Consider the following 24645-nt stretch of genomic DNA (forward strand, 5'->3'; position numbering starts at 1 on the left):
TTAACCACAATGGTGGGAGGGACGAGTGCCTAGCGTAGAAGGTCAGGGACGGGTTAGAAAGACCCACGGCGAGCCCGTCAGACGCACCTTGACGTGGATCTTAACTGGAAGAGGGATCCCCTCCTTCAGCTCTTTGGTTTTCTCATTGAAGTCCTTGCAGAACTGCCCGATGGGGATTCCTTTCTGAAATGAGAAAAGTGTGGGGGGGGGGGGGGGGGGGGGGGGGGTAAAAAGAGGGAAAAATAAACACGGGGAAAATAGTGTGAGATTTGCGTTAAAATGTATGAGCTCACAAAACATTCACTCATGTCACGGTGTGCTGCCAGAATACAGATGCAGGGGCTGCAGTCTGTCAATCAATCAGAAATCTGGAGAACAGGCGTGTCACTATATATCTCTGTCTATATATAGATCAAAATACGTTATATAAACAGACAGGCTTGTTTAGTTGGTGGAACACTTTGTGGGAGACATTTTCTACACTTCACACCTGATACAGTCACACTAAAACGCATGGCTGTGTATGTATGTGCCCGTGAGTGTGTGCGTGTGCGTGCAGCTGTGGTGTTGTTCCACACAAAGTGTTTATGAGTGTGCACGTCCGTCACTCCAGCGATGACTGAATGCATGTTGGTGCCCAGAGCCACAGAAACCCAGTGATGAATGAGCTCCCATTTTCTAGCTCCTGCGAGGCCAACCAGAGCGAAAGCAAAATGGATGGGTGACATTAAGTCAACACCCGGCCAGCGCTGCTCTTTTGCAGCATTTCTCTTCGGAGCTGAATTCAGTGGCAAATACTAATAAAAAAAAAATTGAAAAAATCTAATTATTACTGCTGAAATTCAAACTGACCTTCACCCGCAGTCCTTCCCAACGGCAACACGCTGATTGAAATGTTCATTTTCGAAATGAAGGGAGAAAAAGAGGAATGTATGCACAATTTAATGGACACGTGAGGTCCTACTGCTCCACGCCACAGTGCAGTCAGACGAACAGATTCAAATACTGGATCTGATGGAAAGTCACTCATCCTAAGACATCCTCCAGTGGCAGGCTGGGAGCGACATTCGTTTAAACTCAACAGAGCAGAAATGTCTCTGAACATCATCTTCGACTAAAGGCTTCAAAAGCACCTGATGAATGCTAATCAGCCGTTCGATCTACACAACAAGTCCATCGCTTCATTAAGTGCCACTCATTACTTCCTGGCATTTCTTTTGCATTCGCTAACACAATAACAGCAGCCTGATTGATATTTTAACGAATCACACGCGAGTCGGAGTTGGTTATTGTTCGAGCTGATGGGTGCTATCTGAATTACAATATTCCTCTAATGAAATGAAACACGGCTTCGTCCCTGGAGCCCTCGCGAGGCTCTACCTTCCCCTCCCTCCATACTTATTAATAGTAATCCCATGTCAACCTCACTACCTTCTAGCCGTGCCCTTCCCTCCCTCCGCCTCCTCTGTAACAACAACACAACAAGGGTAAACAAGCGGGGAGGAAAAAAACTAAAAGAAAAGTCTAATTAAATATGGATTAATATAAAGGCTGTGATGTTGGGTGTGAGTCAAAGCAAACCCTCGGGCTCTGCCTCACACATTCAGCTCCCGCTCCTTTTCCCTCTGTTCAGCCCATGTCGGATAATGATCTCTCCCACTGCCTCAGACGGCCCTTTCATGCCACACAAAGCCATGAAAAGGCCTCCCTGTCCAGCGAGAGATAATGCCTGATGCCTCTAAAATGTGCTTGAGCACGGACAGTGAGACATTATGCAGACGGAAGGGGCTGTGCTAAAGATAGACCGCGGCAAAGACTTTGCACGCCCTTTCCTGACCAGACAGTCTTTTACTGCTAAAATAAGCTCAAACAAACATGAAGAGAGGTGGCAAATAAGACCCGAGACGGGCCTCGAGGACAAGTGAGACAGCCCACCTGGGACCACAGATAGTGTGCCATCAGCTCTGCACACAATTGAGCATGCACCAGGGACAGGTAATCATATTTTAATTAAGCCCCCTCACACAAAAAGTCCAGACATGTGCACATCTGAAGATGAAGTTTTATTGTGGCCTAGGGCTATTTGATATTTTAAATGCAGTCATTATGGTGGCTGAGCCATGTTGATAATTGCAGTCACATTGTTAGATGGCTGGCATGCCATGAAAGGCAGGTTCAAGGTTGGCTCCGTGCGACTTCCCGTGACATTTATCAGCGGGTGCGAGCTGGAGCAGTGACACTGATGCCCCGGCCAAATCGCCCGTCCTGCTTACTGCATCTGGGTATCTAATCATCCTCCGGTCTGTGCTGCCGGATAAACCCTCGCCGTTTCCACCATGACCGATTAGAGTCCAGTATAAAATGGCTGCAGCCCGTCACCCGAGGAGGGGCCCTCTGCGTCGTTTGCGGACGAAGACATTCAAGCGTCTTCAAAGCCTTCCGAGATCCTGGGCACCGGGATTATACGCTAATCTACGAACATATTTCTTCCCCTCAAATCCAGCTGCGACAGTGGTGAGTAATTGCTACATGATCCAAAGATGAGCGCGGCCCACTCTTATTACTCATAATTATGAGGAGCAATTAGGCATTCGCAATTAAAATCCGAGAAGTGTCCATTCGATTTGACCCTTCCGCCATATTCTCTGCGGTCTTCTTTGACACTCCCTCCCTGTTAATGTGATTGGCCTTTCAGCTTCACTAACTCTTTTTAACAAGATGTGGCACTAGTGTGGCTGGATGGTTGAGTGTGTGTGTGTGTGTGTGTGTGTGTGTGTGTGTGTGTGTGTGTGTGTGTGTGTGTGTGTGTGTGTGTGTGTGTGTGTGTGTGTGTGTGTGTGTGTGTGTGTGTGTGTGTGTGTGTGTGTGTGTGTGTGTGTGTGTGTGTCTTTGTGTGTGAACTTGAAGGGAAGAGAGAGGAGACAGAAACGGGGTTGAAAGGAAGAGACAGCTGAGGTGTATTAAAGTTGTCAGAATGTGGCCAGAAACTGCGGTCAATATTTGAACAATGAGAAGTGGGTTTGTTTGACTGAGGTGAACAACGGGAGGGAAGAAACACACGCGCACAAAAAAAAAAGAAGAAGAAGAAGAAGAGGCCACGGGAGGTCTTCATAAATATGGGCGAGTGTGTGCGTATGTTTATGTATGAATATTTCGGCCTCATTTCAATCTGACAAGACTATCGGTTGAAGAGTGGATATGTGTGCATATTAAGCTGCCAGAGACTGCTGACGGTGAGGAAGCGTTCGCTGTGTGTGGTCGCAGGTGTTTCTGCATCTGAGAGAAGGAAGGAAGGAAAAAAAAAAGAGGAAAAGAAAGGAAGTGGAGGAGCACGCCGGGGGGGGGGGGCCGGAGGGAGATGAGAGAGCGAGAGTAGGTCAAGAGAAGTGCTGTGCTTATGGAAGCGTGGCGAACAAAGAGATAAAGGATACAGACGTATGATAAGGCCTTGGGGCAGGTGGCAGGATTAATTGCCCCCCAGCATTCAAGGCCGGTGGATAAATTGCCCCGGGTAGTCCGTACAGAAGAGGTCCTGCAGTCTGGTGACAAAGGTGCGACAGGGGGAGGCGACTGGTGGGAGGCAAGGTTAATTAAAGTCTTCAGTGTGAAACACTCTCATTCATTACCTTCATTAACTTGTTCATTTAATCTGCGCCGGTGTTGGCATTTTATCACATTCAGCCACAACTTGGCGTCAAACAGCCGATTAGGTTTCATGCTGAACCTCTGAGCTGCAGCCGGAGTAACTGAGAGCGAGAGGCTGAACGGCAGGTCAGTTTAGCTCCAACAGACACAGCAAATCGACTTCACGCCGGACATGCATTACTACTTGATTTTCCACAGCAGAATCAGTGGATTAGTCTTAAAAGTGGAAAATGAAAACGATTTCCAACCCCCCTCGCCTCCAGTGAACTGTGCTCAGGCCAATAGAGAGAGCCGCATAAAGCGGCTCAGGAGCGCCGCTCAGACGAGTGCAGGGCTGACGGAGTGCATCAAATTCAGAGACTGATCTTCATAACAACCAAAGAGAAGCCCAAAACTTCTCAGTAGTGTTTTTCAGCTCTCGGGATCTCTGCTTAAAATAGACACGGACGTCACTTTTTGTACCTGGCAAAAGAAGAAGGAGAAGAAGAAGAGAAATTTGCTGTTTGTTTGAGGGCACGTTGAGAGCAAGCAGGCAGGCGGCAGTGCAGCAAAATGGATTGCATCACAACAAAACATCCCATTTTCAACTCCATTAGGTCCCCCTCACAGTCCTGACAGTGTTGTGCTTTTTGCCACTTCACATGATTAATCACATGTGGAGGCTGCGGCAGAAACACCAGAGCCAGGGCTGCACGCCGGAGATGACTGGGAATCACACAATAGGCTGACATGTCACACACACACACACACACACACACACACACACACACACACACACACACACACACACACACACACACACACACACACACACACACACACACACACACACACACACACACACACACACACACACACACACACACACACACACACACACACACACACACACACACACACACACACACACACACACACACACACACACACACACACACACACACACACACACACACACAGAGAGAGAGCCACGGGCGGGAAAAAAAAGTCAGACTGCAACAGAAGCTGCAGCGTTTTTAACAAAGCCAGACTCGTGTTCGCAGAGTGCCGGGGGAGATAATGGGGAGTTTTGCACTCTAAAGGTGTTGTTCTGTTGTTTCAGCAGGAATTTCCCAGGTGTTTAGGTCGAGACGAATGTATGTGGATAAAGTAGGGAAAACTTTTTTTTTTCTACGCACACAGTTGGAAAAATCTGACACGACTCCCGTCAATAACCTGCAGTTTTGCGGTCATTCCCTAAAACACAGTAAATTATATGTAATCCAGCCATCGACCGCACCGGATTTATCCAAGTTAGGATTGCATGGAGACGGAGGCCGTCGCTACAGACACTGCGTGTGAAACACAGCGAATGTATGCAAAAAAAGAAAAAAACAGTCTGTAGTCCCTCACAGGATGTAAAGGGAGAATTACTCCATTGCAATCTGAAGTCAACATTTAAGCTCACATGCACGTCTTTGAACCGTCGAAGGAACCGGAGTATCAGGAGAAATCTCCCACAGACAAATGGAGAACATGCATGCAAAATACACACACGGGCAAAAATCCATAGCAATAAAATCACATAAAAGAAAATGGAAAGACCAATAACACGTCACGTTCAATTTATACAAATTGACAAGTGTGGAAAAGGGAAAGTTTGCATTTCCTTCCCGTGTCCCTGCGGGAGGGAGCTAATTTCACATCCCTATGTTGTTTTCGCACTATACACTCACATGGTGGAGTTGCCAGGTAACAAAAGCAATATAATACCAAAACCTACATCTGCCCACATATATACTAACAACGTTCTCTTAAACACAAAGACATTTTTCTTATTTCTTACAGTAAAGCCACAAACCTGACAGTGAAAAGCAGAAAATCACAATCTTGCACTTAACCTCAATAAAGTTCACATCTAAACTTTCAACAGCTCTCACACATGTCCTGTTTCCTGTATGAACACATATTGAAGTGTTGCGATGAGAGGCCGAGGTGAACATTGTGCATAAGCTCAAGGTCGGACAATTGTTTGGTTAAAAACAAACATCGCAAGAACTAATGTTGACACCAGATGGGCAACTTTGACTGATGGAAGGTCACAAAACCTCCATTGCACTTCTCACAAAATAGTTTATTGGCATTAGAGGAACCGCCAAATGAAATCTGTTGTTGCTCCACCTTAAAAATATATTTTTTGAAATCAACTTGAAAAGTGGTTAAAGTGACATTCTTCTTCTCACAACTTTAAACCTACAATACTATTTTTGATAAATCTTGATGTAGCCTGGGGGCCGCCAGTTGCCCATGTCTGGCCAAGAACTTAATTCACTATATCAAATGTTGTTTCGTTCAAATGCTTTTAATGCAATATGAGGCGACGTTCAGCTTTTCCATGGGAAATGTCTTTCAAACCAGCGATCACACATCAGGGCTCGTTTCTTTGTTTTAAAATCATGTTGTCAAGCCAACTGGGGTGTCGTGCTGCAAGATGTGTCGCATCTTATCCCGTCCTAATTCAAATTTGTTTTCGTGAAGCGATTACAACAAAGTGAAGCTGTGAAACAACACACTCCACACAGCGACTGAGACTAAAGTTTGAATGCGACAAGAAAATCTGGAAATATGGATTAAAAGCGCTTATCACATCTTTACCCGCCCCTCAACTCTGCTGGAGGCAGGCAGCTCCAGGCTTCATTAACCGGCATGTCGGAATCCCACCGCTGGCAATCAAGCTGAATTATGGATGACGTAGGTGCCAGGTTTTGACAAGAAAGACAAATGTGCGGCGTATAACAGACAATATCTGCGCTGCGGCCTCTGCTGCATTGATTTCAGTTACAGAAGTGCAAATCTAAATGGCGGAGCACTCTTTTAATTCTCGCCCCACACGCCGAGATGACACCGAGCGAGGGCAGGAAGGCAACGGCGTGGAGTCGCTGTGGATGCTTCGACTGTACAGGTCAGCATTGGGTCTGACAAGGAGCACGGCTCTCTGTTGATGCCTTTAGCATTCTTGGACAGGCTGCAACCCCATGAGTCCTTCCAAAACCCCCCCCAATCATATCTGCAGCAGAAAGTGATGAGTGCAGAGTGTCTGACCGCCTGGCTGCCCCTCGCCCTCCTCTGCTATTCTCACTGTTCCCCACGTCTGTTTTCCTGCCTCTCTCACCACTGTGAAAGTGAGCCAGTGTGCACGGTGACCTTCAACCACACCCACAGGGAAAAAAAAAAAAAAAAAAAAAGACTAAAAACAAGGGGAGGTGGAAGGCTGGAGGAGCGAGGTGACAGCAAGGCTGCACAGAGAGGAAGGCACTCAGACCAGAACCCAAGCTGGAGGAAGAGAGGGGAATGGAAAATACTTCCTCTCTTGGAAGCCAGCAGAGCGCAGAGCTGAATCTGACAAGAAATATGGCTCTCCATCCCCTTTCTTACCAGTCTGATTAAACCTCTCAGTCTACAACGAAGCTTACCCACTGAGAGCCCCAGACACTCATGGCGGGGGCTAGAGCCTCTGTTTAAGGTGCAGAGTATGAACACAGACACACTTGAAGGAGCAGGACCTTGAGAGGAAGGTGATGCTGTAAAAAAAAAAATTATACATATATATCTTCAAACTTCATGTGCACCCTCACACATGCACTGAGAATGAAAGCATGTTCAAAGAAACAGTTTCCACAGGATTAGTTTCCCACCAAGATCCTTCGAGTAAAAAATTCCCAATCCGGCCGTCTAACTAGGCGCTCAGCCTGCTGTAATGTGATGTACAACAGAGGGCTGGTTTTCTTGTGTGACTAAGACAGTAGACAGAAGGAGGACTAATTAAAGTTGTAACATCTGCCTTCTGAGCTCCTAAATGTGTCCACAGGCTACAAGCATCTCCCGCTCCACTTCCCCCGCTCCGGTTTCAAGCCGAGGAGGGTAAATAAGGTTTCTTGTCTGCCTCCGAACAAATGCAACTAATCTTCTGCAAGTGGCACCATCATTATCACTCCGACCGGCGCAGTGGAACAACACCGCTCTCCAAATATTCTGAGCATCTTCTTCTTCCAGCTTAACTTCCACAGCTGATGGTGGGGTGGGGTGAGGAGGAGGAGGAGGAGGAGGGGGGTGAGAGGAGGAGAAACTGAGGAGGGTGGGAGGTCTGAAGCCTGAGCACGTAACCTGCTTACAAATTACCACCACATCCAAACTCGGGGAGCGTGAGTGAGTTTCTCCCCGTCCTCCCTCCCGGATCGGGCTGCGGTGCTTTTGCTGCACTTCGACCATTTAACGCGTCGCGGCCGCTTCTGAACGACTTCCACCGGCCGGAGCCCCGCAGCCCCGGAGCGGAGCTGCAGCGGCGGCAGGAGCTGCATCTCTTCACCGGCGGCAGCGGGTCCCCGGTTCCCCACCCCCCCCCCCCCCCCCCCGGTACCCGGCTCTGCGGGAGGCGACAGATTCACGTCCAGATCGCGCCTCTGCAACAAGCACGGAGCCGGCGGAGGGACGGAGATATCTGCCATGCCAGATCTGCACGGAGGACGAAATCCTGATAAGTATGAACCGCTTTTTAAAAAAAAATTATTTATTTATTTTAAAAAGCTCCTACAAACTGTCGATGAGCCAGCCCGCCTGGCTGACTGGAACACAAACAGGACTTTTATCGGCTCATCAGTGACAATAAAAAAAAATAAAAAATGACTTTATTGGTCACCGACGGAACTGCTGCCGCTTTGGCATCGGGAAAACACACTGCTGGCTGTAAATCACAAGATCCGAGCCGAATGGTTTCGTGTAACTAAAAGCATCACTTTACTACAGCAGCAGGATAAATCCACAATACCTGCAGTTTAATAGGGCAGTTATGAAACAGGTGTTGCAGAGACGCGACTGTTAAAAACGGGATGCCAGGACGTTTAACGACGGCTGTGTGTGGATTATGAGGACATGCGAAAGAAAAGAAAGAAAGAAATCCACACGTGATGAAATGTGTAAAATCGACAACAACAAACCTGCAGGGCAACTCTGAAGCTGTTAACCGAGAAATCAACAGATGTTTTCGTCCTGTGGCTTTGGGGCTGGAGAGAGGATTTTCTCAGCATTATCAGAGATTGCACACCCAACACTCTATTAATTAATGACTTCTCATCTGAAGGCTCAGATGGTGTCCTGATGCCCTTGGTGCTCCTGTTCCACCTGTGATAACTTGTGAAGGATATTTGTCTTTGATGCAATTCGCAGCTCTGCGAGGTGTGTTTATGGAGATAAACTCGAGGGCTTGATGAATTAATGTTGGAGCAAACACAGATTTCTGTCCACCTGGGAATCACCCAATATTAATAGAAAACAAATGCAAGTGGCAGCTCCACCCCTTTGCTTTATCTCAGTCAGTGTGTGTGTGAGAGAGATTTGTGTGTGTATGTGTGTGTTGGACAGGATGACAGGATTAAGGTGCTGTTTCAGAGCGATTACTTTGACACTGGTGCAAATGTGCACCTACCTGAACAAAGACAGCCGAGGGGTAAATTTGTGGGAGAAAAAAAAAAACATATTTTCAGCACTAAATGGAAAATACACGAATCTTTCACTGGCATGATATTATAAGCCATTACTCATGCTTACAGTGGAATAGGTTTCCTCACCTTGTCAACAGTAGTGTCACTTTGCAGACAGCAAAATGATGAATTTGGTCATTATTGATGAGCTGAGTGGACACACGGGCTGTCATCCCACAGCCTCACTCACAACAGAATAAATTACATGCAGCATTGACAGGGTATCAAAACACAAACACAGCCCGACGGGGAGATTTCCAGGCTGAAATTTAAGGTGCAGGTAGAATAACTTAAGAGCAATGACCCCGAGACAACCAGCTGTGGCTGTAAACTTCTCCAGCCCCCCCCCTCCCACTCCTTCCCTCCAGACTGCAAAAGACAGAATTTAAATTCCAATATCCTTCCAATCTGCGGCTTCGTAAAAATTCACTCAGTTTAGAGGGAATGATAATCAAGTTGCTGTGTGCGGCGAGACAAAAGGCTCCATAGGCAATCAGATATTATGAGCGCTGGCATGATCCACGCCTGTCCTCCCACCATGCCTCCGAGCGGATTAATCAGCCTGGATCGTTCTTTTCCTCATCTCTTGGATTCATCTGTTTCAGAACAAGCCACAAATGTCTGTGATTTTTCAATTCTCCCGGTGATGAATACACACGAAGTCGCCCAGGCCGAGCTGGCTCTTAAAATGCATGTCTTCATATACTCTTAGTGGGAGGAAGTCACTTTCTATCTGCATTTCAGTCTTCTCTTCCTCATCACTCTCACCCCCTCTCCCCCTGAGCTTATTTATGAACTATTACCATCATGCAGTAACACTTTATTAGGCATGTAGACAGCCAAAAGGCCTATTAATCTTTCACTTGCAGTCTTCTTCTCATTCTCCTCCTCCACACACACTGTCTTGAACCCCCTTCTTCACCCAGTGGAGTTCTTCATCCCTCTTCAATGATTCAGACAGCACCGAGGAGATGGCAGAGCTCCTGTTAGTCTTGGAGTGAGGGAAGTGATGGGTCTTCCATCGGCAAAATATCAATACGAATTTCTCACTGGCAGACTTTCCTCACGGGCCACAATCATGCTGACAATCTCCCGCTCGATCACGCTCAACTGTTGCTGTTAGGACACATCTGAGCAGTTAATGATTTTATATTATAATGCCATTGATCTAGTCGAGGGGTTGACACCCCCCCCCCAGTGATGCTGAGCAGATAACAGACAGTCCACTGGTCCGAGCTCCACTTTTCAGCTAAATACAATAAACAGACGTTGGTTCGATTGTGCTGTGAAGTCAATGATTATTTGTCATGCTGAGATCAATACTGATGTTTATACTATCTGCGGCTGAAGTAAGAGCTGTAGCAAAAATCACACAAGCCCTCATATTCAGTTGTATTAGCATTCCCTGTGCGCAGTCACACGGCCGTCCGCGGCGTGTACACAAAGAAAACGAGTCAAACGCATCTCTAAACAAATAGCAAGTTATCAATATTCATCTGGAATGAGGTGGGAATTTGGGATGATTAAAGGCTGCAGCACAGTGTGAGAATAAACATGGCAGACTAAAGAGGGAAAGAAAAGGCTTTGACAGGGCACCTAGCTGTGCCTGAGCGCAATTAATTAATAATGAATGAGCCGAGTAGGAAAAAAAAAAGGGCGGGGGGGGGGACAATAAACAGAGAAAGTAAGTGTAGATAACTTGGGGGAAAAAATCTCTGAATCAAAAAGGAACAATGTTAGGACCTTTATGAAAAAAGGCTATTTAATTCAAAGAGCTGCAGAGTAAAAAAAAAACAAAACAATTTAATAGTCTTCCCAGCTTGAGCAGCCAGGGTAGATGTAGCTCTGGCCAAAGATGAAGGGCGCTCAGTGCTTACTCTGCAGCTAATGTCTTTAACCATAGCAACAAGCATCAAACTCTTTTACATGTGCTTTTGAATTAGTGTTGGTTTAAAAAAAAAAAAAAAAAGCTTGTTTATTTTTATCCCGTGAATTTGTCAGCATTACCGGAGACAGATGGCACGGTGCAGAGCAAAGTGAGCGGAGTTTAAATTTTGTGTGTGTATGTCTCTTTCAGGAATGGTGCCCACGCCCCAGGTGTGCGTATCAACCCTTGTCACGGTGAGCACGATGGCAGTGGTGGACCTCTACCTGCTGGAGCAAAGCATGCTGGGAGCCCGTGGTCTTGCAGGACCGAGCGTGTGGCAGTACGCTGCGGTGTTGCTAGGTGATGTGGGCTTCCTGCTCGCGCTGCGCTTCGTCTCGGCTGGCGTGGTGTCCGAGGCGCGGTCGCCACGTCGCGGTTTCGCCAACGCCCTCTGGTTCCTGTTCCTGTCCCTGCTACAGCTCAAGCTCTTCTTCGTCTGCCACAACTACAGACAGGAGCGCCGACCCCCGGACCCGCTAGCCAGAAAGACTCTGACGCTGCTGCTGTCCATCTGCCTCCCCTCGCTGTTCCTCATCCTGACGGGGGCCGACAACATGACACCGCAGCGCAGGAAGCAGGAGGTGCGAGGTCGGCTGCTTTGGGTCGTGGTCGACCTGCTGGATGTGTTGGACCTGCAGGCGGGGCTGTGGGAATCCCAGGGAGTGTCCGCAGTGGGAGCTGGAGGGGCGGTCGAGCAGAAACTGCCCATCTGGGCGGAGGGCCTGGTTTTCTTTTACTGCTACGCCCTCCTGCTGCTGCTGCCGTGCGTGGCCCTCACAGAGTTGGGGGCTACGGGGCTGCCAGGACAGAGGGGACCTCGCAAGGAGGCTTTGTACCCCTGGCTTAGTTTAGTCACTATCAACATTTTCACCCTGGCCCTGAGGGGCACGGGCATGCTGTGGTACAGGGACCCCCGCGTGTCCACAGTGTTTCTGGGGAAGAACCTGCTGGCTTTGGCGGTGAAGCTGAGTTCTGCCTGGGAAAGACACAAGCAGGAGCGCGGTGCTGCAGGAGCAGGAACTGCAGCTGGAACAGAACCAGCAGAGTCGACCCTGCCAAGCCAGAGTGCAGAACAGGGAGAGGGTCAGGCTCAGGGGAAGGTGCCCTCTTCTCATTATCACACACTGACTCGCTCCCAAAGCCACACTCTCTCCCACGTCAGCCTGGAGCCCTCAGCGGCGCCTTTAGGACCTTCTTTTATCTCTCACGAACTCTAGAGAACCACCCCGGACATGCATGCATGCAAAAATGCATGCACGCACATTCTAACTCAAGACTCGGACCAGCTAAGCCGGTATCACACCCAGACAGATAACTTCAGTACAACAGCGGAGGATGTAACGGAGCTGTGGAAATGCATTCGGCAGGCTTGGCTTTGCGCACATTTTGTTGTGCTCACTTGTGATGTGTTGATGTGATTTGTGTGAGTGTGCTATTGAAGTCAACACTGTGAACACATATGTCAGAGTGTCAACAGTATCCCAGACATGTCTGCTTAAGTCTTAAAGTGTTCATTGTTTTCTCATCTGGGCTTTTCTGCCTAGCCTGCCACATTCTGTTGAATTCTGTCTTGTCATTTCAGCTAATATTGTTTTCTTTCAGTTGCAACTTCAATTTTATCTCTGGTGCTCTCTCAATATCCCACACTGCCCTATAAATACATATACAAGTAGGAGAGAGAGAGGCACAACTATGACTTCAGATGTGTTTTTCTATAAATTAGATTAACACTCTACTGCCATTAGATTTTTAGATGGCAAATTACTAACTGTGACCTTCCAGCTTGCTTTTTCTCAGTAACTTTAAAGGCAATGAATGGAGAAAGATTAACACAGACATGATTCATTTATTCTCTCAGTACCAGAGCTGCAATTCAAGATACATTTACCATGAAATATCTCTACTGTGTGTCAATGTTTTAATATGGCGTTGAAACCAGTGACCCTTAAAATCAACCAGGGCTGAAGTTTCTTTTTAGATTTATTTAGATGTCAGAGGAGGAGAAAATTATACAGTTTATCCACATAACAATGCAAAGGTTAGAGGGATAAAAATAAATATGTAGAGTACCAGAGAGAGATTTTCCTTTCTGATATTGTGCTTTTGAATGAAATCATGACCTCAAAGAAAAATTGCAGTGCACCCAGCTTGTGCACCTCAAGTGTCACAGTGCCACATTTTAATCCAATCCACTTCCAAACCACTTCTATTCGTCTGACACGCAAGGTTAAAGAGAGGAATCAGTCAGAGGATTGTTTTGGTTGGAGTGCAGACTTGTCGTCAGTTGTTCCTTGCAAGTTGTGGTTTGCAATGTTTTATGTGACTTAAATGTAGAAGTTTGAACATGAGCGTCCGAAGCATTGTGTACCGTCCTTTCAGTGTATAATGTTAATATCATCCTCATCATCATCCTGCAGCGATTTTACCACAACAAAATGTGATTAATTCAAGATGCCGACTCTGAAAGACGCAGTATGCATTGATGCAGTCCCTCTCTGACATGGCTGGACAATAAGCATCTTTATGTTATTATATCACAAACTACAGTACAGGTATTTTTTCCTTAGATGTTTACAAAATGACTGAAAACCACGTGTAAGTAATCCCTTTACAATTTCAAACTCCACATTTTGTTATCATCTTGTACTTGTCTTAAAATCTGTCAGTCATTCAACAACAACAACAAAAAAAGTCCAGCTGCTTGCCTGACCCGCAAATCTAATTTTTCTCACTTCAGGTGAAACAAAAATTTACTTTTAAATTCTATTTGAATAATGACGTCTTTCAGCCACACATTTATCAAGACGCTGACCATCGGGGGATTACTGGGTCAGAGCAGCAGGTGTAGAGGATATACAGTACACTCAAGTGCCTTGTTTCCTCATGGAGCTACCAGCCTCTGCGATGTCGAGGGGCGTGCGCGTTACGTGTACCATTTGGAACTTGGACATATGCCATGTGTATACTGTGAAGCTATTCCACAGCTGTTGTCAGCTACACCTCCAGGACAGAGTGCAAAATAAAGTGTTTCATACTCGTCCAGCGTCGACAGTTCTTTGGCTTATATGTCAGAGTGTTATTGGCAGAGTGTCACCCACACATGGGGGGGGAATACAGGAGGAGTCAGTCCAAATTATTCAAGGCCAAGGGGCCTTGGGGATAAATAACCACATCTTTTTTTCCTCCTCAAACCAGCACGGTATCAAAGTCAATCAGCCAGCTCTCTGCGGTCACATTGCATGTTTTTCTATTTTGCTCAAGCTGCTGGTGATGTGAGTTGTAACTCAACATCTTCAAGGAAGAAAAGCACGCACTTTGTTTCATGGACCGGCACACTGACGAAAGGCTGTCATTTATCACAATTATGCCAGCGGCCCCATCAGCTCAGATCCTCTCACGGTAATCCTTGAGCGTGCTGTTGTGTTGTTCGCTCTTAAAGCTGAATTAAAGAAAGGGGTCTTGATGCGATGGGGGTGTCTACGTCAAGAGGTACTAGTAAGTGTGTGATATTTTTCAGAGTGAATGGGCTCTCTGCTCACAGTGGCAGTGAATGCACCCATCGGCCTGTCTTCTGAGCTTTAATGGTCCCATTAATTGAAATTGGGGCTATTTGTCAAAATGCAAGTGGTTATTCTGGCTGCTTTATGCTTGATTTACCTGCTGTATGTACAGGATGCATTGAGACTAATGCCTACTCTTCAACAGAGAAAGAAATTCATTTAAAGGTTTCTGTGGGGGATTTCTCTCTGCGGTTTGGGGAGACTTAAGGAAAAACCACAAAGGGATAACCAGTGTAGTAGACAGCATCCAGCTCTCGCCTACCCTCCTCCTTTCATCTCCTTCTTCTTTGCTCACTCTACATTTCAAACACGCGAATTCTGGATGCGCTCCCTGTTGGGCAACTTCTCATATTTCTATTATACTAAAAGCAGCGACGGCACAGGCAGCAGCCTCTGCAAATGACTACCTCCTAGAATTTGTTACACCTGTTAAGCTCCAGATACAATGCTCAGCATTTTCTCCCAACTCCCACCGACTCCCATAACCTGCTCCTGAAGAAAAGTGCTTGAGCTGCTCTCCTATTTTCTTCCGTCTTCTGCTTTTCTCCTCCATGATTCCCATTCTTCTCCTCCACTCGCCTGTGCTAATTTCACTCCGGCCTGTAATTAGTCTCCTGTACCTAAGCTGTCGGTTTCCCTTTTTTTGTCTCCCGTTCCTCCTTTTATTCCTCTCGTTTGTTTAAATTTGCCCCCCAGCCGCCAGGCAGCCTACCTCTCTTCACTTCCCCTGTCAGAGGTGGTTAGCCGGAGACGGGGAAAAAACTGAGGCGCGCTGGCTAAGATTAAAGGGCCGGGGCCACTGCCTGAAGCGGAGTGGCTGCCGACTGCCATTTATTTACCGTTTGCTACACACGTTGTGAGCTTGACGGAGCACACAGGAGGCGAGAGACAAACACGCACAACACGGCGCCCCAACGACGACGACATCGCAAACTGTCCGAGAGGAGGCACCTTCCCACAAACATATGGCTGCGTTGTGCTTGGGCGAGCCCTTGGTTACAACCCATCTCACCTCATTACCCCCCGACGTGGCGACAGCTACAGTATGCCTACCAGCTCGCACCCACCTAGTCTGGCAGAAAGTCACATTCAACAGACAGATGTCTGAATCATTCATCATAGCAGATGCCATCAGCACGGCCGCTTTCGTAGGGAACTTCAAAGTCTCGTCTAAGAGAAAGAAATGATGCAAAAGACTCAGAAACTCTTATGATATGCAATGCAATAGTGGAGACAAACGCATACTAAATCATTTCTCGAGGGCCGCGGCGACATCCACCTGGTCCTTGAAAATATGTTAAATCGAAACGAGATGAGGTAAACCCCTGTAAACTGTGGATGGCTTCCACTTTGAAACAAAGTCTTTTCCATTTAGAGGATAGAAAAGAAGTGGTGGCATTTGGTTGATCATTAGCGTAGACAGAAATCCTTTAAATGTGGAAAGAAAGTTAAATTCACGCATTCGAATAAGTTAATAAAGTGTTAAGTCACTGCAGAATGAGGCATTGCTGCATCTGACTTAATAATGCATCAATGTTTGAGCAATCACCACTGTTGCAGCTGGTGAAAACAACAATAAAATAATAATAATAATACATTTAATTTGGAGGCGCCTTTCAGGTCACCCAAGGTCACCTAACAGAGAATAAGTAAAATACTGCCAAATGAATTAAACTGGATAAGGATAAATCTGAATTTATTCACAGACAAAAATAAGATCACTGAGTCTGCAAAAAGGCTGTATGATAAAGAAAACTACACTCTGAGATGGAGTGCAGAACAAGTTTCATAAAAGTGGAACTTCTCGAGAAAATGTACAAGTCCCCGTTGCCTTAAACTTCAGCAGAGTACTTGGGAATATTTTCCTGTACTTACCGCAACACCTGAAATATGTTTTGGACTCTTGGTCTGACAAAAGTGAAATTTTAAAATGTCGCCTGGGGTTCTGAGAGTAAGTGAGTGGCTATTAGTATTTTCCAACACTGCATAATTCAAATTTAAATAAAAAGCCTGCAGGCAACTGTGGCGCTATATTCAGCCTTAAACAAGCGATGATTGTCTTGATGTTGCACTTATGTTGAAGACAAAATTGTGCAATCATAGCTGGAGATGCTAAAAAGAACATTTCAGACGCTAAATCAAGTGTGGCACTCCGGAAAAATGCATGTCTCGAAGTGGGGAGGGAAACCAAAACTATTTGCATATAAAATATCTTCAGCTGTGCGTTGCATACAATATTTAACATGCCTCTCACTCAAACTGAGTATTTTGACTGGACTCGGCGAGGAACAAGCTCCCAAAGGTGAACAGGGGCCATTTATACAATTACAGGTAGTAAAGACCACACAGTGCACTCGTTGAGGTCGGTAAAGCCTCTTGCCTTACATTTCCCAAAAAGTGATGCCACACTGCATTTATGGGGTGTGAAATCAAAATGCAAGGCCCCAAAATGCTTTTGTTGAAGGGTCAAAATGCTCTTTTACAGCTAAAGTTACACTGAAGATTGATTTCATAGTTAAGGTTGGGCTGCCCTACATAGATAGGAAGGCTCCGCAAAGATGGAGGTGCTCATCCTTCAAGTGGAACTCCATCCTTGTCCAGACATTGATAACTTTAAAGTGTCCAGCTATGTTTATGGTTAGATTACGGTGTGGTTTAATGCTCAGCAAGTGGTAGCTACAGCTGAGTTTAGAGTAAATCGGCGGAAAATGCAGGTAAATCGATGCATTGTCCCCATAAGGCATCTAAAAAAATAGTGTGCGTGCATGCATTTTGAGATGTCAAAAACCCCACATTCTCCAGAATGATCAAATTGTAAGCGGAGCACCTCTGAGAGAGGAAACAGCATCGGTGGGGAGGAACATGCAGAAACACCACACTCTCTCATTGATGCCGACACCTCAGTACTCATGTCACCGTGACAGGGTTTACGGACTGTGAGAAGTGGAAGAATTGTTCAATAATTCATGATTGGTATTGTTTTAGGTTTTATGAATACCTGTCGGTCGGCTTGCTGTTAAAAATACGGCACCCTGCGAACGAGGAGCTGCGATTTTTGCTTGACTAAAACTGTGTTGAGCTGTACTCAGTCTCATCTTGTGCCAGGCGAGGTAAAGAGCCAAGAGGGTTCATTTTCAATTAACCTTTGAAGAGCATAAATGGCTACAGATGCGGCAAACAGGAGAAAAATGTTCAGTGACCTTTTGGAGTTGCAAGTTGAGTGACAGTCAGAGTGAGTTTCCAAATTCACTTCGACTCAGAGGGAATTCGGGGGTTTCCGGTAGAGATAAAGGGGAGGGAAGATTTAGCTGCGCTATAAATGCGGATGAGTGTAAAAAAAAATAAAAATAAAAAAAATCTTGAAATCAATTATACATCTAACTGGTAAACAGTGCACAGACGGTAAAATTGGGTTATTACAGTCTCTTCACTTGGCAGCGCTTTAATTCTGGCTGCTGTATTTTGGAGCAGGAATAAAAGATGCTGAAATGGGATGAGATTAAAGCATAGATGCATCGCTTTATTGTTGGACAAAAAAGTCTGAGTGGATTTCAGTGGGAGGAATCACATCTGCACTCACTGTATTTTTCATGCAATACTGGAAATCGGCAAGATTCTCTAAAGTCAACTCTCTTAAACTATGATTTCCCCCCCCCCCCCCCACCATTTCCATTGGAGGCAGAAAAATAAAAATACATGTTAACAAGACTCATTAACTAACTTATGAGTCGATCCCGGGGGTGGGAACCCCGCAGCTCAGGAGCCACGCACGCCTCTACAGCATCTCTACAGCAGCTCCCTGCAGCTTTCACAAAAAATACATGTACATATTTCTGATTTTGTTGCACAGCAAACATTCTTTAAAAGTATGCATCACATCCCGCAATGTAACCCACACAGAGTCTTCCACTGTTTGGGGTAAAGGACTTGGTGAACTCTGCATGGATGAATACATTTTAATAAAAAGTATGTGAGGAATAAGGGCACTTTAACCTAATAGGACTTCATTTGTCTTCACTACCACCTTCATTAGCTAACCTGCATAATTGATGTGTGGAGAATAGGTATGGCAGCAGTACTGTTGAAAGCTAAAAATAGGAATGAAAAAAACAAATCACCCTTGTAGACTGTATTTCATCAATTATATGAATACGACAGACCATGCAGAAGGTTTTTGAATCGTCTTCAGTATAAAGGTTAGATGTGCTTCGCAACTCTGTTGGTTGTAAAGGTTACAGACCCCCAGATGACACAGACAACATTCAGTACAATCATTACCTGCAAATGTGGACATATACCGATCACCATAACATTATGAACGCTGACTGTAAATTATACTGCTTAAATTTTCATTGTGGCACCTGTTGCTGGGTGAGATGCATTAGGCAGCAGGTGAGCATTATGTCCTCTGACAAAATGTGCTGGAGCTGCACAGTCGTATAGTTTGAGCTCTTGATTCACAGCGAGTCTGATTTTGGGCCTTTCTATTTATCTATTAACCAACTGTGTCCAAGGAAGGAAAAGCCATTAACTGGTGACAGGCTCATGGGCTGCCGGAGCTCAAAGATGCAAGTTAGGAGGGAAGGCTAACCCCCGGGGGCCGATCCAGCAGACAAGTTACTGTTGATCAAACTGTGTGTGAGAACACACACAGGGCATCACTGTTTGTTGTTGAAGAGGCTGCGATGTGGCAGATGGGTCAGGGTCTCCATTCCGACCCTGTCCACTGCCAAAAGTGCTAAAATGGGCGACATAAGCGTCGGATCTGGACAGTGGAAGAAGGTGGTGTGATCTGATGCACCACATATTCTTTGATGTCATGAGCACGTGAGCAGGGCTTACCTGGGACAAGAATAAACAATGAAGAGACTGCAAGCTTACAGAGGCAGTGTGAGGCTTTGTGCACCACTCTGCTGGAAAAACCTTTCGTCGTGCCATCCATGTGGACGTCACTATGACACGTAACTAAGCAACGTACCAGGCAATGGACGCCCTTTCATGGTATTCACTGATGGTTGTGACATTTTCAGCAGGACAATGCTGAAGAAGCTTGACCCCCAAATTCCCCAGATCTCCAATATTCGACAGATGGTCATAATGTTAGGGTTTTCGTTGTGTTCCGGTTATTTCAAGGTGGGTTTCAGTTGAGCAGTTGCTTAAAAAAAAAAAAAAAAAAACACTACAGGAACAGGACTTTTACATATAAATGAAAAGCCAATGAATCCAAGCCCCTGCCAGGTGAGTGCAAACAATGCTGATTAAGCCGATCACCACCAGGTAAATCACACTGTGCTTCCGAATTGTTAAATCACAAGGCTTTCACCGCCTGCTGGCAACTTGAAAGAGGACAAAATAATTCAATCATGCTGCTTTGAGAATGTTATTGGACTGTACGGATTATATTCTGACAGTGAAATGAGTCATTTTAGAGAGAATGTGATGCCTGAAACAATTTATTCACCGTTTCAGAGCCACCGCAGCAGTGACAGAGACAGAGCACATTTTGGCAATTGCTCTCACAGGCAGAAAGCGGACGGCTGTCCAATATTCATTCTGACCTTTGTCGCTGCAAAATGCTCAGCTGTGTTCATCAGTCTCTACTGTCTGAATCTTAGGTGCTGAGCAGGTAACCACAAATGGATTTCTAAGCACTTCATTCTTAATTTATTTTTTTTCTTATCTGAAATTATTTCTCTGTATGCCCACAAGGACAGTGAAGAGTTATCGTTTATTCCACTTAGTGTTCTGGTACTTAAAAAAAAGAAATATTTGACAAATATGAAAGCAGACCTGCAGTGATGAAACCTCTTCCTTGCTTTGATGTTACAAAAATAAATCTAACACTGAGTGGCTAATCACGGAATTTTATGATGTGTGGGATGTGTTTCCTGCAAAGCTATCCCATTTCGCCCGGCATATGAAAGCATATGGAATACGTGTGATGCAGCGAGTGAAGAGAGAAAGAGAAAAACATGAGGAGCAAAAGTTCACCAAAGTCTATGTATTCTTCCCTGAAGAACTAATCAAGATTTCATGATCTTGATTATGTCTTTGTACCGAGTCTTCTTTTTTTAAAATTCAATTTCGTGCCGTTTTACTCGGATCAAAAAAACAACTGCAGCCTCTTAAGAATATCGGTTTTGTTTCCAGTGCCACTAAACAGACTTAATCTTTAATGAGATCAGAAGTGTCCCTACACTAATTCGACAGAAATCCAATCAAAATTTGGTCAGAAAATTCTGTAATTTGTCATTTTAATGAGTTTTAAAAGGAGAATAAGTTCATACAATACCAGCACAATAGAAACTTACAAAAATGTGGATTGAGTTTGAACGTAGTAACATAAGAGGTACATCAACTCTAGAGCAGTTTTTCCTGTTTCAACAGTGTTAGAAAAACTTTACAATTCAGATACACTCAAAAGCCAAAGGTGACATGAACAAGTACTTCTTCACGGATGCGTCAAAACGTGGACAGAATGATATAAAGACCAGAATACTCTAAATACCATCATAATGAAATCGAAAACATCTATCAGTGTGTTTCACAGTGAAACTTCTTCATGCACATACAGCCCGAGTTATTAGTAAAAACATGAGAATGTGTAATCATTTTAAATTGGAAATAAATTGTATAATAATATATATATATATTTGAAATGAGGGGAAAAAAACCTCAAGGCTTTAATATTTTTACTTATCTACATATATTTAATCACCAAACGACAGTGTGCCACAATAAACAGAAAGGCCTGGAATATGATAGACGGGCTTTTATTTTGTTGGGTGCATTATGGTTCAAAGAATATGATTTGTGACGAAAAATATTTTATTAATGTGATGCCAGGTAGAAAAAAATTTATGGAGTTAAAAAAAGAAGATACTTTTATTTTCTTTTGTTTTCAAGTAAAAGTAAAATATAGGTAAGAGAGAGCATTTTCTGATTTGTACCTCAAGTAATTTAAAATGGACTTTTGGGGGTGTTTTTAGGTGTAAACTTCAAATATTTCTCATAAATACGACTATGAATGGGGCGCGTCTGTGTGTCTGATGTTCCGTCAGTGGGACTCTCTTTTAGAGAAGCAGCTGCTGGTTCTCCATCTTTTCACGCACGCACGCTTCACTTTCAACGAGCATCTCGTCTCCAGAGTCAGGTCCCCCCTCTCTCATCTCCTATCCTTTTTTTCCCCTTTCATGTTTGTCGTGCATGAAACTCACTGATGGTTATACAAAGAGATCACTCGGGAGTCTTTCCCTTCTATCATCGTTCTATTGGTTCACGTTTAAACCAGTGTTGATGCTGAGAAGCCACGTGTGGATGTGCGTGATGAAAACTGGTTTCCTCCTAAATGGAAGCTGAATAACTGAATCATCAAGCCAGTTTAAAAATATGAGTTCCATAAAGAGTAAATAATCTGCATGGATTTGTTCAAACTGGGGCCATAAATGTTAAAGGATTGAAAGTCTTTCAAAGTGCAGACACCGTATATAAGAAAGCATCAATCCATTTGTATTTTACTATTTCTTAACACAGCGAGGAAAAGAGCTGGATCAGGAAGACAGTGGATAACTTTGAACAGAAGTATTTATAATAAAACTAAAACTTTTAGTTTAATAATTGAATGGTCGATTAGGGAAAAAGACCTGGCAACTGTTTTGGGATCAGACGTGCCAAATGAGATGATTAAAGCACTGATGTCAGAATTTGCTGGTTTTCATCCATCTATCCATCTTCCGCGCTCCCTTTATTCAACTCGGGGATGCGGGAAGCTGAAATCTGCGACAGGTCTCCAGTCCATCACAGGCTCAGCATGGAAACAACCACGGTAACAGGAAAGTGCAGTACCTTAAGAAAACCAGTGTGTTAAGAACCAAACTACGGTCAACTCCTTCTTCGACAACAGTTTATTCTCAATAACAACAAAAGGAGTAATTAAAAATGTTTGATTGGATTTTTTTTTTTCTTTTTTCATTTTAATAACCTTTTCCACGAGAGTTTAGGTAATTACGAAAATAATTAGAACTGAATCAATAAGAGACGCATCTCTGCAGGATGGATGCAGCCTTAAAGGTGAAACGGACACAAAGTAGATACATGCAGAGAAATCTATTTAAAGGGAGACAAACCAGTTGATGAGGTTTTCAGTAATTAACCGATTTTGTATTCCTCAGCTGGCAAAAAGTAGTGACAGAGGTGTCGGTGTCAGGTGAGAGAAATATGAAATTGTTGCATTATTTGACTAATTTGTGGTGGATATGATGTCATTGATAAAGTTTGGCTCCTTTCCCCTCTTGTGCTCGGTTTTCCATGTTGTCATTAAGTGCTGGAGATGGATTATCTGTGAGAACTGATCTGAACAGCATCCCGGGCCGACGCGTCGTGTCCATTAAAGAGGCTAACCGGATCATTAGTATGTACTGAACAACCCACACTGTTGCTTTCATTCAATCTTGCAAAAGACAATCAAACTTTAATGGCTGAATGGCCATTAAAAGGCTGGAGCAGATTGCGCCTTTATGGCGTAAAATAAAAGATAAATTTCACAAGAAAGCTCTAAAACAATGCACTTATGTGATCAGAAACAGAGATGAGGTTAATTACCAAAGCATCAGCATTCAATAGCTGAGTTAGTGCGGAATGATTTTACTTAGAGCGCAAAACGCTATAACTCAGTCTCTGCTTTACCTATTCACTCACTCAACGATGTTCATTGCTCATCGCTTGAGGACTGCCGACTTGTTTTATTATTGAAGCCGCCAATACATAAATTTCTCCGCTTGGAATTGGCACCAGAGGTAAAAAAGAAGAAGAAAAAAAAAAAAAAGTTGTAGTGGTGCATCCCCAAGCAATAAAAAAACAAGACTACCTTGACTGTCCCTCCGGAGCAATTGAGGGCAACAGGAAGTATACAAGACAAAGCCTTCACAACTTCACTCCCATTTCATCGACTGGCCTGTGTAGGCCAAGTGCAGAAGACGGAGGCGTGAGGGTCTCCGGCCGGGAAAACAGCTGCAGACTGAGGCAGTGTGTGGCATCCAACCGGCACAATGCGGCTGTGCGACTAGAATAAAAATGGCAATATGAATAGGAGAAAAGGAGGAGACGGGAGCAGGCGGTGAGACGGAGAGAGGCAACCCTGTGATTGGCAAAGTGAAAATGGGGAAGGATCGGGTTGTCCCTCGGTTAATGAGAACTGTGTGCAGAAGGTCAGTTGACCAAATGAAGCGCTGCTCCTGCAATTAAGTTAATACTCGTGATTACTCGGAGTGAACAGATGGAACAAGAAGTGGATTGGAGAGCAATTTTACCTGTCCGAGGATCGGCCCGAGTGGCGGTCCGGGGGCGGCCTGTCCTGACCTCACGATAGCCCGGATTACATTTCCAGTATCTACTTTCTTCACAGCCTTAGCTGCTTTGGAGATCTTTGACATCCTTGTCGGTGTGGAAAGCCTTAAATCTGCCTCCAAGTCAGCTGAGAATCTATCCACTGAAAACACAGAGGAAAAACAAACAAATTAGCCTTTCGAGCATACACAACTGCAACAAATCATTCCCACACTGGGCTCATTAAAACATCATACACTCAAGTCGATACCGAAACCCACAGGCAAAATTTGTGCCTTGCCATTCTGCGGCGGCTGAGTAATTAAAAAAATCTTTGCCTTCAATCGGCTCAGCAACAGCCACTTTCCTGGAGGTGTTTGCGGTGTGGATCAGCAGCCCGAGTGAGACGCTTACCACACTGAGGAGCCTGAGAACTTTCGGGATTTACACTTCTCTCGGAGAAATCGCGGGATGCATGCCAAAACGCCTCAGTCGCCTCACCTCAGTCTGGAAAGTGTCACAAGTAAACTACGTGTGCTGCAGCAGAGATGCCGCCGCGTCGGTGGAGGTCAAGAGTCAAGGGCAGAGAAGAGACGAGCAACAATATTGACACGCGGCGGAGGGATGAGAGCACCTTCTGCACATATAAACACAAAGAGGGGTCAGAGTTTTC

General features: G+C 44.9%; 2 protein-coding genes across 2 annotated transcripts in view; one reads left to right on the plus strand and one right to left on the minus strand.

Moving 5' to 3' along the window:
- mrpl11 (mitochondrial ribosomal protein L11) overlaps positions 1-24645 on the minus strand; it is a 56765-nt gene that overhangs the window by 9807 nt on the left and 22313 nt on the right. The window contains exons 2-3 of the mRNA XM_080465345.1: positions 23957-24135; positions 88-183 (exon numbers count right to left, since the gene is read on the minus strand). Coding sequence (XP_080321471.1) covers positions 88-183; positions 23957-24079 — 219 coding nt within the window. The 5' untranslated portion in view covers positions 24080-24135. The remainder of the gene's footprint in view (positions 1-87; positions 184-23956; positions 24136-24645) is intronic.
- tmem265 (transmembrane protein 265) lies at positions 7808-14122 on the plus strand. Its single transcript, XM_080465341.1, has 2 exons — positions 7808-8162; positions 11239-14122. Exon 2 carries the CDS (start codon positions 11241-11243, stop codon positions 12303-12305), a length of 1065 nt encoding a protein of 354 aa, XP_080321467.1. The 5' UTR covers positions 7808-8162; positions 11239-11240; the 3' UTR covers positions 12306-14122.

Source organism: Lipophrys pholis, assembly GCF_963383615.2.
Source record: "Lipophrys pholis genome assembly, chromosome: 6".
In the NCBI taxonomy this organism is placed as follows: domain Eukaryota; kingdom Metazoa; phylum Chordata; class Actinopteri; order Blenniiformes; family Blenniidae; genus Lipophrys; species Lipophrys pholis.

Excerpts from the sequence above, each read along its gene's own strand:
- tmem265 (XM_080465341.1), top strand. The coding sequence starts at position 11,241 with ATGGTGCCCACGCCCCAGGTGTGCGTATCAACCCTTGTCACGGTGAGC.